General features: G+C 41.3%; 1 protein-coding gene across 1 annotated transcript in view; it reads right to left on the minus strand.

Annotated features, from left to right (window-relative positions):
* Positions 1 to 12013, minus strand: part of abcb6b (ATP binding cassette subfamily B member 6 (LAN blood group) b) — a 49158-nt gene extending 37145 nt beyond the window's left edge. Inside the window, exons 1-9 of the mRNA XM_028590415.1 lie at positions 11957 to 12013; positions 9350 to 9551; positions 7268 to 7360; positions 7039 to 7115; positions 5556 to 5671; positions 5313 to 5434; positions 3238 to 3347; positions 1795 to 1860; positions 1499 to 1624 (exon numbers count right to left, since the gene is read on the minus strand). Coding sequence (XP_028446216.1) covers positions 1499 to 1624; positions 1795 to 1860; positions 3238 to 3347; positions 5313 to 5434; positions 5556 to 5671; positions 7039 to 7115; positions 7268 to 7360; positions 9350 to 9551; positions 11957 to 12013 — 969 coding nt within the window. The remainder of the gene's footprint in view (positions 1 to 1498; positions 1625 to 1794; positions 1861 to 3237; positions 3348 to 5312; positions 5435 to 5555; positions 5672 to 7038; positions 7116 to 7267; positions 7361 to 9349; positions 9552 to 11956) is intronic.
* Positions 12014 to 16214: the final 4201 nt, after the last annotated feature.

Raw genomic sequence — 16214 nt, forward strand, 5'->3', positions numbered from 1 at the left:
GTTACTGTAAGTCAGCCGTACACTGTAAGGAAAAGTAGAAAAACAGATAATGTCCTGACAGAAAATTACCTGTAGCCTTTCCGTTAAACGGACACATCTGTTAATCCAAAAACAGAAAAATTCCTCTAAATTTAAAGTATATCCTCTGTTACGGTGATTTCTGGTAATCCAAAAATCATAATTTGGAAAAATACCTGTGAAAAATCATTACAGAAAATTCCTTTATATTAACAAAGACAGTATATTAGCCCGTATTTCTACGGACTTTTGTAACAGTGTATCAATTAGCTTCCCACTAGTAAGAGTTTACCACAGTGTTTTTTTTGCAACTTTGGGGCAGCCGAACAAGAACACAAATTTGACATATCAACAGCTTATAGAGTTGTTAGGAGAACGTCTCAGTGCACTGTTTAAGTCAGAGAGCTTCAACATTTCTTTTCTTTCTTCCATTCTGCCCAGTTTATGCAACTCAATTGTATACAATGCGTTAGGGGGTCCCTACTCGCTCTCTCTTTCAGCTTAGGGGTCCCTGGCCTAAAACACATTGAAGACCCCTGGTTTAAGTCACTGTGGACATATGTCAGAGTCACCAAGGTCATGTTGAAGTGGCCAAGGTGATGCATAGGCTATTCAGGTTATGTCCAAGTCATCACAGTTGAGTTCACTAGTAAATTCACTATACAGATTTTAGTTATAGTAGTTTCTGTCACCCCCATGAGGAATTCCAAGTAATGACAACAAAACTGTCGGCGTGTCCACGTGATACAAGCCTTCCGTGATCGCGCTCAGCCCCCCACCCTTCCTCCACCCACCCCCTTCTTCCACCCAGTCGCTAGTAGCAAAGGAGCACACGGAGGATTAAAAAAACATGATGGAGAAGTGGTAATTATCTTCACTCGAGTTTCAATCTTCTGAACACAGCCATACTGAGAAATACAGAGAGAGTTGTGTGGAGCTGATAGTCTTAATTAACTTTGTAGCAACTCATTTGGAAATGGCTTGAATGTAATGGACGTTCATTAATATCAAATCTAAAGCTTTAACATCTTCCTCCGTTTGTTCACTGATCTATTACATCATCCTGGTTGACAGGCAGCCCTTTCCGACGGGGAACTGTAACCGTAATATCCATAAAATTGTAAAACACTCTTTTACAAGACTTACATTATAGATTTCATTTGGACAAAAGTACAAAGGTACTTTTAACCACTGGAGGCGACTGAAGGTAACTTGTATGTTAGTCTTGCATTGCCAGACCTTCCTTCACAGCGCTGTGGAGGAAGGTCTGGCGAGTCCACACAGCATTCCAGGATGGGAGAAAACTCTGGTTTATTGGCATTTATTTAAACCAATCACAATTGTCATGGCCGGCGCAAAGCACCGTACGGAGCCACAGCGCCTCTGCAAAATAGCTTTGGGAAGTAACTTGTTTTGGTGGAAAATAGACTTTTGATTTAGTTATTCAATTCTACTGGGTTTTTTTACTCTTCACTGATACCTGGAATTGTCCCTCGTGGACCAGGTAGGCACAGAGCAGAGATCCAGCCAGCAGTCCTGATCCTATGATGATGTTCTGGGATTGATTCAGCAGAGCCAGGGAGGCGGAGCTCTTCCACTCACAGTGCTACACAAACACAACCGGCACTTTAATTAAAAATAAGAAATATAGACAAAAAATTTTTTTTTGACAATTGATTAGTTTTGCCAGGTTTAGCAGAGCACTTTACATCTACTTGTGACAAGCAGGTATGAGTTGTCTATTTGCTGTTGGCTGGCCTTTGGTACCAGGCTTACTTGATATTTCCGAATGGCTTCCTCAAAGCAGTGGACTTCATAATCCTCAGCGCAATAATATTTTACCTGTGGAAATAAATCCAGAGAGAGAAGACTGAAACATTCTGAACTTTCCTGCAACTTAAAGGAACACGCCGACTTATTGGGAATTTAGCTTATTCACCATAACCCCCAGAGTTAGCCAAGTCGATACATACCCTTCTCATCTCCGTGCGTGCTGTAAGGCTGTCTGACGGCTCCATCGGCATCAGGCCAGCACAGAACATCAGGTGAATGGTTCCAGCAATCCTACTGCTCCGAATAAGTGACAAAATAACGCCAACATGTTCCTATTTACATGTTGTGATTTGTAGTCACAGCGTGTACAAAAAACAACGTAACATGAGACACAGCCGTCTTCTTACTGTAAACAAACCGGAAACTATATTCTCAGGTGGAAGAATATGGTACTTGGGCGGATTGATATGCTCGCAGCAAGACTGTCTGAGAATATAGTTCCCGGTTTGTTTAGAAGATGGCTGTGTCTCATGTAACGTTGTTTTTTGTACACGCTGTGACTATACAAATCACAACATGTAAATCGGAACATGTTGGCGTTATTTTGTCACTTTTGTCAGAATTCGGAGCAGTAGGCTAGTTGGAACCAGTTACCTGCAGGATCTGTGCTAGGCTAAGCTAATGCTTGAACCGTCAGGCAGCGTTACAGCACGCACGGAGATGAGAAGGGTATGTATCAACTTGTCTTACTCTGGGGGTTACGGTGAATGAGCTAAATTCCCAATAAGTCGCCGTGTTCCTTTAAAATATCTACAAACATTTCTATTAACTATTTCAGAACTCTCTAAAAAATATCAGGAAAACACTTGAACATTACAACACTGGGTGGTCTCACAAGTACAACACCTGGACACACCTGGATGTGACGTTGTGTCCGGTCAGAAGTCACAATCAAGCGTGTTTGTAGAACGCACCGGGAGAGCAGCAGCTACACAGGGTTTGAAGATGACGTAACACTAAGCGCGACTACGGTAGCGAGAAGTATGAAAGCCCGAAAATCCGCATAGGGAGGTTGGTTGGGGTGGTGGATGGGTCAAACAACACAACACGTTCTTCTTTTACTAAACCCAACCGTCCGTTCTTCTTTTCCTGAACCCAACCGTCTCGTTCTTCTTTTCCTGAACCCAACCGTCTCGTTCTTCCCGCATCTCATGGAAACGTAAGCTCACCCATGACCTTTTCCTTAACTTAACTGCGTCAAAAGTGACGCCAATAGTCCCGACCAAGCGAATTTAGATAAAACACGTTTAGATATGACACTAAAGGAGACTTTTAGAGCCAATAACAACGCCAAAGGCACCTGACCAAGCATCAGTATTTTACGCGATGGGAGTTAGAATCTGTTGGCTACATAGAGGAAATGAATGTGTGGTGTTATGTATTTACCGTTTCAAAGTTGAGCAGCGAGTCTACGGCTCTGGACTTGGCATTGTTGTCTTGGTTGTTCATCTCTCTCCTGTATTTCGTCCTCCACTCTGTGATCAGTATGGTACAGGCTGCACACAGAGTTAGTCTGGTTAATATCGGTTCAGAGTTGAATTTGACAAGATGGTTATGTAAGCAACATATACAATCTAAATATATGGAACATATAGAAAGGGAGTTAGGAAAAAAAAAACATTCTGGGTTGTTTTTATTTCTTAAAACCAATCGCAATAGTTAAATTGAATAATTTTTCATCTGATGAATTTCAATGACCTGTAACCGCAAACGAGACTAACAGTGAAAAGAACGCTATTTGTAAGTAGTTTTTATTAATGCCTTTGACTGGGTCCAATTTCCCCGCAAAGTCACGGAATGAATTACGGCAGGTAGAAGGCGCTACAGTAACACATTCTGATGGGTTACAGATTTCAGCGTAACACCGCAAAAAAGCCTGTTAGTGAGTATGCAGGTAAAAGGTAGCAGGCAATTTCTTTATATAGGCCTAATTGTATTTTAATTGTATTTTGGCTAAGGCTGATACTGGGACAGGACCATCACAGGAAAGAAGGAAATTAAACGTAGAACAACTAAAAGGTAAAGTGAAAGAGAACGGGCAAAACCCGAGTCAATCTCGGTCGGGCTTTCAACAGATTCAACTATTAGAGATTGTAAATGATTCAAAACCCACCCCCAATTGGCCCCCAGTTATGTAATATGTCTATTTCATTCATAAAATAACTTTAGATTGCGCAATGTGGTTGTACGTCAGTAGCCAACATTAAAATATGTCCCCTTTTCATTTAGCACGGACGTTTTATTCCCTTTAGTCCATGTTTGTGTTGGCTTACTATTTTCTTTCCCTTTGTCCCCATGTAGTTGTGTAAAGCGTCCGTGGGTTTCATGAAATGAAATGCTTTGGCTCGTAACACAGTGACAGTGATAACGTTACCCGGTTTAGCTCATGAGACATCCAAAGTAGACTAAGTTACCGTATGCAACACTTAAAATGCAACAATGCATCTGTAACGTATTCTCTTATTGTAAATGAATGATTTTCTGTCAGAGCAAAACATTCATCACAACTACATGACCTCTCCGTAACGCTAACTCAGTAATAGAGTGGGCAATACTGCACCGTAAAGAAAAGACCTTTATGACAGCGGCCCCTGAAATCAACACCAACCGAAAGTTATATAGAGCCACTTTAAGCCCCAGACGCAGCGACGGTGTCCTTGCAAAATAGAAAGTGGAGACAGCAGAAGTGGACGCGCCGGATGTCAGACTTTATCCCAGCAATCTACATCCGGTAAGTCAGACTATGGTGAGGGCTTTCAAAGTATGACACAGTGTATCCAAAGGTTAAAGCTTTGGTATTGTTTGATGATACCAGAAAGAAATAGTTGTCCTAATGGCAAAGACTGCTTTCATTTCCTCTGTCATTTTTTGCCTACAACTTTGTGACCATATAAAAAAATAAATACTTTGACAGACAATAAAGTATAACCGTACACCTTAATTTCCTCCTGGATAAATAAAGTATCTCTATGGCTACCCATCTAAGAGGATTAGGGCCACACATGAAAAATGGCCCTGATCCTCTTCGGTTTATACACTTAAAGTTAACACAAGTTAATGAGATATCAAAGTTCAGATTACCAGAAAGGGATGGTTAATAACTAAAACGGCACACACACACGCACGCACGCACGCACGCACGCACGCACGCACGCACGCACGCACGCACGCACGCACGCACACACACACACACACACACACACACACACACACACACACACACACACACACACACACACACACACACACACACACACACACACACACACACACACACACACACACACCAGAAAATACTAGTCACAGTTTAGACACAGGATAAAAAATAGGAACTCAATAAGTAATTCATAAAATGTGTAGAAAACTTATAGTTTAGGGAAAAAGAACTTTCAGTCACACACACACACACACACACACACACACACACACACACACACACACACTCTCTCTCTCTGACTCACTGAGGTAGAGGACCATGCAGGTGAAAACGATGAGTCCAAACCAGACATTAAAGTAGGAGACGAAGTAGATGATGGCGATGATGATGTCACAGATGGTGGGGAGGATACTGAACAGGATGTAGCTAAAGACAGAAAACAACCATAAGATGAATTAATGAGTGTTTTTATGGGTACCGTGGCTCCATGGCCCTCATTGTGTCCCAAGAAGAAGAAGAACTAAACGTCTCCACCTATCTGTCCTACCTCAGCAGGTTGTTGATGGAGGACGTGCCTCTGTCGACGCTCCTCAGCACGTCTCCGGTGCGTCGCTCCAGGTGCCAGCGCAGAGACAAGCCGTGCAGGTGGGAAAACAAACACACCTGGAGCGTGGAGTGAGGGGGACAGAAAGAGACTTCCAGTAATGTGACTAAACACACGCCGCCTACAGCCATTACTTACTAAGATCACGTCCAGTGTAAACGCTGAATTTGAAATGAAATTTACAGCTTTAACCCTCGTATTGTCTTCCCGTCGAACATTGCCCTTGTTGTCAAGCCCACCGATGCTATGAAATTGAAGAAAACACTCAAAGGAGTGATCATTCATTTGACTTGCAAAGAGCGTTGCGTAGAACCATCCATGTTATTTTGGGGCAATTTTGGTTTAAGGAAACCCATATTCTGAAATTTTTGAAAACGGGTCAAATTTGACTCGAGGACAACAGGAAGGGTTTGGGGTTCTGGATGAAAATTATCCCCAGATAATAAATATAATTATTCTGTTTGGTATTAAAGCTCAATCCCAAACTAATGTGAATCTAAGTTTCCTTAAAAACCAAAATCATTGCAATTATAAAGTAGCACAATATATTTGCTCTAGTAAAGAGTGGGACTATATATAAAACTCAAAAATAAGCTCTAGCTGTCATGTGTTTATTTCAGTTTCTGGTTGATATACCGGTACTATTCACCTAAATATTTGAATTACTGAGGGGATCCTATCAATTTTATTTTGTCTCTTTTTTTTTCTTTCATCTATTTCTTTTTTCTTTTTGTTCAATTGTTTATTTTCATTTCTTTATTTTTTGTGAGGTTATGTTTTTGTTATAGTGATTTTTTCATCTCACATTTGTGAGTACAACATTATCATATTATTATGAGCAAAACTCCAAAAACATGACCCAAGTGGTAATAAACCAGAATTAAGAATTTAAGACTTAAGCTTGAATTATACTGTAAAGCAGGTCCTCAGAGTTGATGCAGGGGGGCCTCCAAATTATTGTTAATTGATAAAATGAATCCAAAATATTATTAGCAAATATAAATCCCCACTGTTTACTGGCCTATAGGTAAGTTTAGGTAGTCACTAATGCCATCCACAGATACACTCTAAGGATTCATTGCCCCACATGTATGTTTTAATGTTAAAAGATGATTTATAAAATTAAAAAATGATTAGGCTATTTTTTATAGCTTTGTATTATATGCAAAAAAAGGTTGTGTATAAAGGTTTTTAGGCCAACCTACACTTTATTGTAGGCCCAGTTTAATATGCAACTTAATTTTATACAATATATGTAGTAGGGGGTCACTGATCCATCTCTCTTTCAGTTAAGGGGTCCTTGGCTTAAAAAATGTTGAAGACCTCCGCTGTAAAGTGTAAAAGAAAAACAGTAGGAAGTGAAACTCACAAAGTCAGACTTTAAAGGTAAAAACATCCGGAAACAAAAGAAGAAGTTGGAGTGTACCTGAACGCCTCGGCTGGTAAACTGCTGAACTTTGATCCACATGAACTGGCGAAGGTTGCTGATGAAACCAGAGGTCCCTGCAAGGAACAACCGAGAGAGGACGATAAGAGAGATGCCAAAGCATTTCATGCACACATCCACTCTCAACCACACAGGAAGTAGCTTATATTCGGTGACAAAAACACGTTTTATTTTGTACATACACATTCCTCTATAAATGAACACACACCTGCCCCTCCGCCCTGTAGGAACTTGAGCAGTGTGTAGATGCAGACAGTGGCAATCATCGAAGTCCAGCCGCCTCCTGCAGAAAGCTCATTCACTGCGCACGCACACACACACACACACACACACACACACACACACACACACACACACACACACACACACACACACACACAAACATTTTCCTTTTCCAACTTGACCATCATAAACTTTGGTTTTCAAATGACAGCAATTATATTCAGTGAGGCAGCAGGAGAATGCCTTTTCCCACCAAAACACACACACACACACACACACACACAGAGAGACACAGAGAGAGAGAGTCATGAACACACACATACACAGAGAGAGAGAGAGAGAGTCATGAACACACACACACAGAGAGAGAGAGAGAGTCATGAACACACACACACACACACACACACACACACACACAGAGAGAGAGTCATGAACACATTCACATACTCCCCTTTCTGCCCCACCGACACATTCTCATTCATTACCATTTTGTACAAGTGCTGGGAATCAGGATGCACTGAAAAAACAGACAGAGATGAGGGGAGGAGGAGGAGGAGAAGAAGAAAAACTGAAGATCCAGACAGAGAGATAGACATGGTGAGAAAAGAAGGGAGAACACAACATAAAAAGATGGAGAGAAATTAATAAAGAAATGTGTTCTTTAACTTTCTAGTGTGTGTTTTCAGTGGGGGGAAAGGGGGGTATTTTCAACTCTTTGGCATCGGGTCCTGGAGTCGGAGGGTGGGAGGCGGGGTCGGACCCAGAGACAAAACGTCTGTTGTACCGGTGTGTTAACTCCACCAAAAGGGCCGCTAATGCCGGCTAAGCATGACTGGCAGGAGGGGTGACCTCCCAGAAAACCCTCCAAACACACGCGCACGCACACATATACACACACACACACACACACACTAACAACCCCCACACTCTGAAACCTCCTCCACGCCCTCCTCATCACACAAAGCAGCGCTCGGCCTCATTCTCACAGCACTGACTTCTACTTTCATGTAGCTCCAGGAGCCAAATGGCCAATTTCCTAAAGAGGAAAGTAGCTGACGACAAACTGAACGCTGACTTCCTCTGAAGTGGAGACTTCTGGGTTGTTGCCTTGTGGTGGATGCAGTCTTGTGTACAAAATAGGGCACAAAAGCCTTTGGCAAATGATGACACTCCCTTGAAAACTAACGGTTCACTTCCTCCTTCAAAGCAATAAGATCTCATTCCACAGGAGCTGAACTGTTTTATAACACATGACTACACCAGCACAAACTATTTTAAGGTTTCTTTTATGATTTAGATCATGGTGTAATATCAGACTCTATCACTAACTGTATGAAGTCACTGGTTGGCATTTGTTACTGTGTTTTAGGGATGTGATCAGTTGGTTTTGAACATTTCTTTGGCATTAAGTGAATGATTAATGGTCAGTATTTGTGCAACTGTTGCTGTGTCAGGTTTGATGTATTATGCTTTATCTCTGACTTCATTTTCAAATATACATTTCTATTTAAATCAACCTAAAAGGGTCATACGCATGGTTCACATTCAAGATTTATCCTGTTAATCCTGTATGATTTTTCTCCTTGAGTAATACAAAAATTAATGATGCTTTTTGACTTAAAAAATGAGATTTCCATGTCTTTTTTTTATTATAAGGCAGGTCGATTCACAGAGAAAAACACAGCGCACATATTCAGAAACTGTGCCTTTAAACAGACAAACTTTCTTGAAGCTCTGGTCCAAGTTCTGCTGTTTAACAATGTGACAACCTGACAACCCAGAGGGTAGGAACACACTCCAACACTTCACACATAAGAGGAAATCAAGGACATAATCAATCAAGGACATAAGGAAACAAGGGAGCCTCAAAAAACTTGAGCACACTGCCATCTACAGTTTGGACAGTAAAATGACAACCGTTTCAGTTCGAGTTGTGCTCCTGAGATGTGTTTGTATTCAAGTTTTTCAGATTTTATATCACTACATACCACACGTTTTTAAACTACACATTTAGTGAACTAAGAAAGACCAGGATCTCCAATTAGCTTCTCTGTTTGAAAGTGCTTACCAATGTTCTTGGAGTAAACGGGCACCAGCACATTAACCAGTCGCTCTGCTGCCAGCAGGCCCACACACAGGAGCACGAGTCCCTGCAGCGCTGCGTTGCCTTTGGGCCAGACGTATGGCAGTAACAGTTTCACCTTCCTCCCAAAGCCTTGCCACACGGACGGCAAGGAGGAAGAGGAGGAGGGAGAGGAGGAGTGTTGGATCTGGATGGAGAGAGAGGAGAGTCAGAATATGGCTTTTTAGTATGTGTATTATCACTTCTATTGTTTTAAGTTCTTTTTTTTTTATATATAAATGCCTTGTTTCTATTGTCTGTTAGTGTTCAGGCTGAACTAGACGTTCATTTTCTCCTCGCTTTATTTGCACCGATTCCACTGCTGGGAAGAAAATCTGGACCGCGCAACAAGGCAGGCCTGCTTGGTTCGTTCATGGAATGATCGTAAAGATATACAAAGAATATGTTAATGGCATTTACCCTCTAACCGGGACGTTTTGGGACCGATTGACGGGAATTTGCTATGGACAAAATATACACGGCAATACACTGGTAAGAGCAAATTACGGTTAGTATACAGCTAATTTAAACAGCTCATGTTACTGTATTGTGTGAACAGTTCACTTCATTTAATATTTTATGTGGTGTTTCTTTTGCGGGATGCAAATGTTCCACCAAAACAAGTTCCTTCCTGAGACCATTTTGCAGAGCCACCGTCACTGCATCTGGAGTTTAGCGCTGCCCAAGACGGTTGTGATTGGTTTAAAAAAAATGCAAACAACCCCTGACGACACATAGAAGCGCTTTCTGATCTGACGCTCCTATCGACAGGACAACATCATTTGCCTGTGACTTCCAATATAAAACAATACAAATCTCAAATGAGTAATCCGCCAATTTAGCATTGTACACCTATAGTTTTTTGTTTTTTCTAAGTATAAAAATCAATGCAGCAGAAGAGATATCACATCATATTTCACTCAAACCTGGCACCTACATTACCCACAATGCAACTCAACTGTCAACAGTAGCCACTAGCAAGGGGGTAAGCGAGCATCTGGAATGCGTAGCTCCTATGGCGCCATTTTGATGCTAACAAGCGATCACCCGCCGTTAGCATTCCATTGACTGCCATCCCATTGACTGCCATTCATTTTGACGTCAATTTGACAGCGAATAACTTTACATCTGAAGCGTTTAAAGACTCTATTTGTCCATTGTTTATTTCTAAAAAGAAACACGACAATGTATAAAAGGCTCCATTACCTTGTACCTCACGTTATGGTTCCGTAGCAGACGTTTTTGTAAAAATAGGCTAACGATTGGGTCATAACCACAAGACTTACTGTCGCATAGTAGATGAATTACCGTATAGTACGGGAGAAGCTCGCAGGCAGTTCCGACTTACATTAGCTGTTTAGGTTTAATTACTAATGTTAACTATCATTTTAGTTAGCAATAATTAGCCTGTGCCCATGTTATCTCCTTACATATACCTACACTCTCCGTCTCTGCAAGATTGGGAATGATTGAGATTTCTCTTGGCACAGCTACCAGAAGACTTACAACTTTCAGACAGGTTGCTCACGTCACATTTACGTCGTCTCTCTCAGTTGGAGGCTGCGCAGTAACGCTCAGCACTCACCGGAAAAGTGCTTCTAATAGCCTTCACTGGTCTCCGTCCAGAGCAACGGGGTCTGTTGGTCCATTTTATATATGTCAATGGCCACTAGCCTCAAGTAGAGATGAGGAGCAGGCCGCAGAGGTCTGGTAAACTCACTTCTTTCTAACTCCACAAACACAGATTCTTTTTTTCTCTTACACAGTAGTGCTCCCCAATACCTGTAAACAGACTTAAATCAAACCGATGTAGTTCCCCTTTGAAGGTCCAGTGTGTAACGGGTTTAGTTGATCATTATCCAAATCAGTGTTGCCCGTTCACAAACTTGTCCTTTTTCATGAATATTTACCACCACCATCAATTCCAAGTATTCCTATTGGCTTGAAATTTTACATTTGCATTCACATGAACTGGGGTAGACTCTCCATCTTGAAATACGTTAGCCTGTAAGGGACATACAGGACATACTGCTCCACCTTTCACGTTTTCGCGGTCACATGATAAACTCCCAGGTGCTGCTAATGCTGCTAATGGGTATCGTAGCTTCCCGGCCCCTGGCAAGTTTGAAGAAGGAAACATGGAGGACCACACGCATTCAACATCCAAATTTCAGGAACAGGAGTCTTCTTCTTCGCCCAGAAAAAAGAAAAAGGAGATTGAAAAGAGCAAGAGACCGGCGTCATCAGAAAAAAGCGTGAAGGCTACTGTAGCTGTAATACGTACTTTGAACGGCGTGGTGCGAGAGAGTTGATTGCGATATATGATCTCAACGTTAGATGGGAGAAATTCCCACACACTGGACCTTTAACGCTTACAAACTTGGATGAAAGTTGACCTTTGGACAATTGAACCCAACCAAACACGTTTTCTTTCCGTCATCTCACAAACAGGCTTTAGTGTCACAGAGAAGTTCTTTTGGATTTTTTTGTGTGTCTGTTGTAAAAAATGAACTTACAGAAGAATTTTGTAAGAAATCCCATGAAGGAACTCACCTCAACATTTACTCCTCTTTTTCCTTCTCTTCCACTCTTCACAGGGACGTCTGCCATCTGATTCACCTGCAGTTTACTCTGGTGTAAAAATGCCTTCCTTCAGCAGCAGAACAACTACAAGCCATACACACACATCCTTGTTACAGGATTACCGGCAAATATTTCATTAACTGGAGCTGTATGAGCGCCTGAAAGTTAAAACCTGCTGTGAGGGTTTTTAAAACCAGTGAGAGTGACTGCACACACACACTTCTGTTGTGTTTTGAGCTTTCAGTTCAAAGTAGTCAGCATTTTGCTTTGAGCTGTGAGCAGGTCAGCGTGCGTGCGCGTGTGTGTGTGTGTGTGTGTGTGTGTGTGTGTGTGTGTGTGTGTGTGTGTGTGTGTGTGTGTGTGTGTGTGTGTGTGTGTGTGTGAGAGAGAGAGAGAGAGAGAGAGAGAGAGAGAATGTTTGTGTGTGACAGTGTCATTACAACAAGCTTGAATATAAAATGAATACATCAAATACTGTATTTCTATATTTTAGGTTAGCAATGTATTCCAAATGTATGGAAAAACTGCCTTGGTATAGCTTATTATATGATTTCAATACACTGAATGACCTGTATTTGACAATTTATTTTAAAGTTAAAAGTGAAAGAAAGAAAAAAAATTTGAGGAACATTTTCTGTGTAGTGGAACCTTGCACACAAATCCAAAGGCAGACGACTCATTATTTAAAGCAAAGCCATTACACATTATGAATGACATAACAGTTGACATTTATGATTAAGCCTGGCAATGAGTTCAGTTCATTTTACTGCATTGTTACAAAATCAGCTCCCTAAATCAGACTTTTTAAGCCAATTTTAACATTTCATATTAAGTTCCTGCAGCTATAGACTTAAAGGGGTGACAGAATGATTATATAGTGTATTTCACACTGTTCCTTAAAGATGCAGTAGGTCAGTCTTATAAAACTAACTTTCTGTGACATTTACTGAAACTGACCCTATGTTCCAGTAGAACTACATGAATTATATAATATAAAAAAAATCCAGCTCCTCTGGCACCACCTACAGCCTGTAGTGCGATTGGCAAAATTCCACTGCTCCCGATTGATTTTCTCCAATCAGGGCCACAGGGGGTGTCTATCTGCCTGTCAATCAATGCTCAGGCATGCACACCTCCCCCCCCCCCTCCCCGTGCACGAGCTGCAGAAAGGTTTCCCAAAACTCCGCTGAATATTGGAGTTGCTTTTCAGAGGTGGCGTGAGCTCCGGGATTGTAAAGATCTGAAGAACGATGCAGACGTAGCCACATTTCTTCTCGACAGGTAACATAATTACCATGAATGATTTATCTTTCACTTGGTTATTAGTAGTCAAAAGTCCACAAAGCTACGTTGGTGAGGATAATAGGAACGTTTGCACAGTGGTCGGGCAGATATGATGCTGAAATGGCTAACGCTAGCCTGCTAGTTAGCAAACGATAGCCTGCTAGTTAGCATCGTTTTACTGTTGGTGAGTAAAGTTAACATTGTGTTAGTGTTTAGTTATTGAAAATGTTGTCTGACATGCCAGCAGTTCTGTCAAACTCCCTTGTGTGGGAGGGGCTTAGGAAAAGGGGGAGGGACTGAGAAGTTGTCGATGTTCAAATTTGTTGGCAAAGTCCTGGCTTTTCACAAGCTTACCTACAGCAGCTTTAAGGTCTCCTAATAGGGTATGTTGGGCTGAAAATTGCCCAAATGCTATTTTATGGGCCTTGTAAATATGGCCTTGTAAATATGGCCCTATTTGTAACAAGAGCCTTTCTTCCAAATATGGTATGCTCATGAATATTTATAATAATGAATATTTCATATAAAAATGCTTTTGTTTGGGGTTTGATGTAATCTACTAAACTGTTCACTCAACATCTTAAAACAAATTTAAACTAGAAGCTTAAAATGTCCAGGACATGTGAATGTATTCAGCTTCTCTATAATCTTAATAAACTCAGCCAGTCAATCGGCTTAAAGTTCCATAAAGATTAACCTCTGTGGTATGATTCACATGCTGCGTTTGAAATATTTTGAATGTATCTATCTAAATGTTGGGGCACCACCCAGTGGTCACACACACACACACACACACACACACACACACACACACACACACACACACACACACACACACACACACACACACACACACACACACACACACACACACACACACACACACAGACAGACAGACAGACAGACAGACAGACAGACAGACAGACAGACACACACACACACACAGACAGACAGACAGACAGACAGACACACAAATACAAACAGACACACAGACACACACACACACACACACACACACAAAATACAAACAGACACACAGACACACACACACACAGAGAGAGACAGACAGACAGACAGACAGACAGACAAACAGACAGACACACACAGACATATACACACACAGACAGACAGACAGACAGTCAGACACACACACAGAGCGAAAAGGGGATTCAGAGATAAGACAGGAAGAGGCAAGAATACAAACAAGCAGGTTGTTTATTAGTAAAGAGTACCAAACCAGCAGGTCGTAGGAAGAGGCAGCCTACACACACACACACACACACACACACACACACGTGTGCTGCTTCACACAGCGACATGAAGCCATCAGCATAACGTTTCTCTACAGACAAAGCTCAGCATGAACACTATCAGGATACCGCACGGGCTAGCCATCACAGATGCATTGTGGGATTGGGACAGCCGGCCTGAAGTTTGACTCTGTGGAGAAGAAGATCTGAGTGTCTACAACAGAAAACGTGACACCTGTAATTAAAATGAGCTCCACCTGCATCAGCTGTGGCATAAAAGTGATGTGCACATTGATGCATCATTTATTATTATAATCCAATACAGCATGGCCCATTTCAGAATATGGGCCATTCTGCATGATAAGTACTTTTACTCTTGGTACTCTAAAGTATATTTTGATGCTAATACTTTCGTACTTTTACTTGAGTAACATTTTGAATGCAGGAGTTTTACTTACTTAAACTTCTTCCACCACTGGTATTTACAATTGAAGATTAGCTGTGTAGAAAACATCTCAACCTGCTAAACTGTTGGTGGTAATCAGATTTAGTTTTCTGACGCAGTGATGCATTTTGAAAAGATGTGGGTTTCAATATAACCCACCTGCTCAAAGCACATGACAAACTGGTGTGAATTAGGCTGAATATCATCCTTAAAATAGATCTAGAAGCTGACCGAAAGACCTTCGGATTATTTCTCCATGTTTTAACTTTTAAATATTGCCTATAAGCTGAAAGACAAAATGTGAATAAAAGGGCCACGTCTTCATCAACACCACTAAGTTGTCTTTGTTTACTTTCTTTCTCTTGTCTTTTTGTTGGCTTGTTGATTGTAGGAATTTCCCAAAAAAACAGACTCAACACAAAAGGTCTGATTCTATTTCCTCCTTACTTTCTGACAGAACTGGCTGATGGGAGAATCCTTTGTCAGATTTTACGTAGTTCAGACAACCAACAGATCAGCTCTGTTCTTCGCAGAGTTAAATCCAAGCCTCTGCTGCGCTCAAACATCAGGTTAAAAACCTGACGGGGAAGCTGTACCTGCTTTAGACAGAACCAGTACTTTACATACTGTACACCACTAGGAGCCTGCAAAATCAAACTTCTTTTATATTTCCATTGCCAGTTTAAATCCAGATGGGCAGACCAGAAATTTAAAGAACCATCTCACTCCAGAGGTTGCTTCAATTGATCGTCTTTACAGGAAACTATTAGCAATTTAACAAGACAGAAATAGAGACCTCAGTAAAGCTTAAATATTGTGGTGAGTTGCTGGAATATTAGGAGTTTTGAAGGCTGGGTTATACTTTACGCCTCATTAAGACCATGAGTGCTAAGCTAAAATGTCACGATGCAGAGCACGTATTTTACTTTTTCAGTTGAAAATGTAAACAGAGTAAATGAACGGCTCAGGCTCTTTAAAAGATCATGGAAACCAGCAGAGACGGACCTGTGGCATGTTTTGTTCTGATTTTCATCTTCATTATTATCATTATTGACATACATTTGCTTACTTAAGGGATTTTAGGATCACCTTCAATTGTTAGCAACAGTAACGATTTATTTATCGTCCAGTGAAAATCATGAACTGAAGGCAGTGAGAGTCCTGTGGCAGCCATGTTAACTGGTGACTGGCTGTATTCCATTCAAGAGACACAACTCGGAAGTTAATAGCTATTAGGTGGCCGAGGCTG

The sequence above is a fragment of the Perca flavescens genome, chromosome 11 (genome assembly GCF_004354835.1).
Source record: "Perca flavescens isolate YP-PL-M2 chromosome 11, PFLA_1.0, whole genome shotgun sequence".
Lineage (NCBI taxonomy): Eukaryota > Metazoa > Chordata > Actinopteri > Perciformes > Percidae > Perca > Perca flavescens.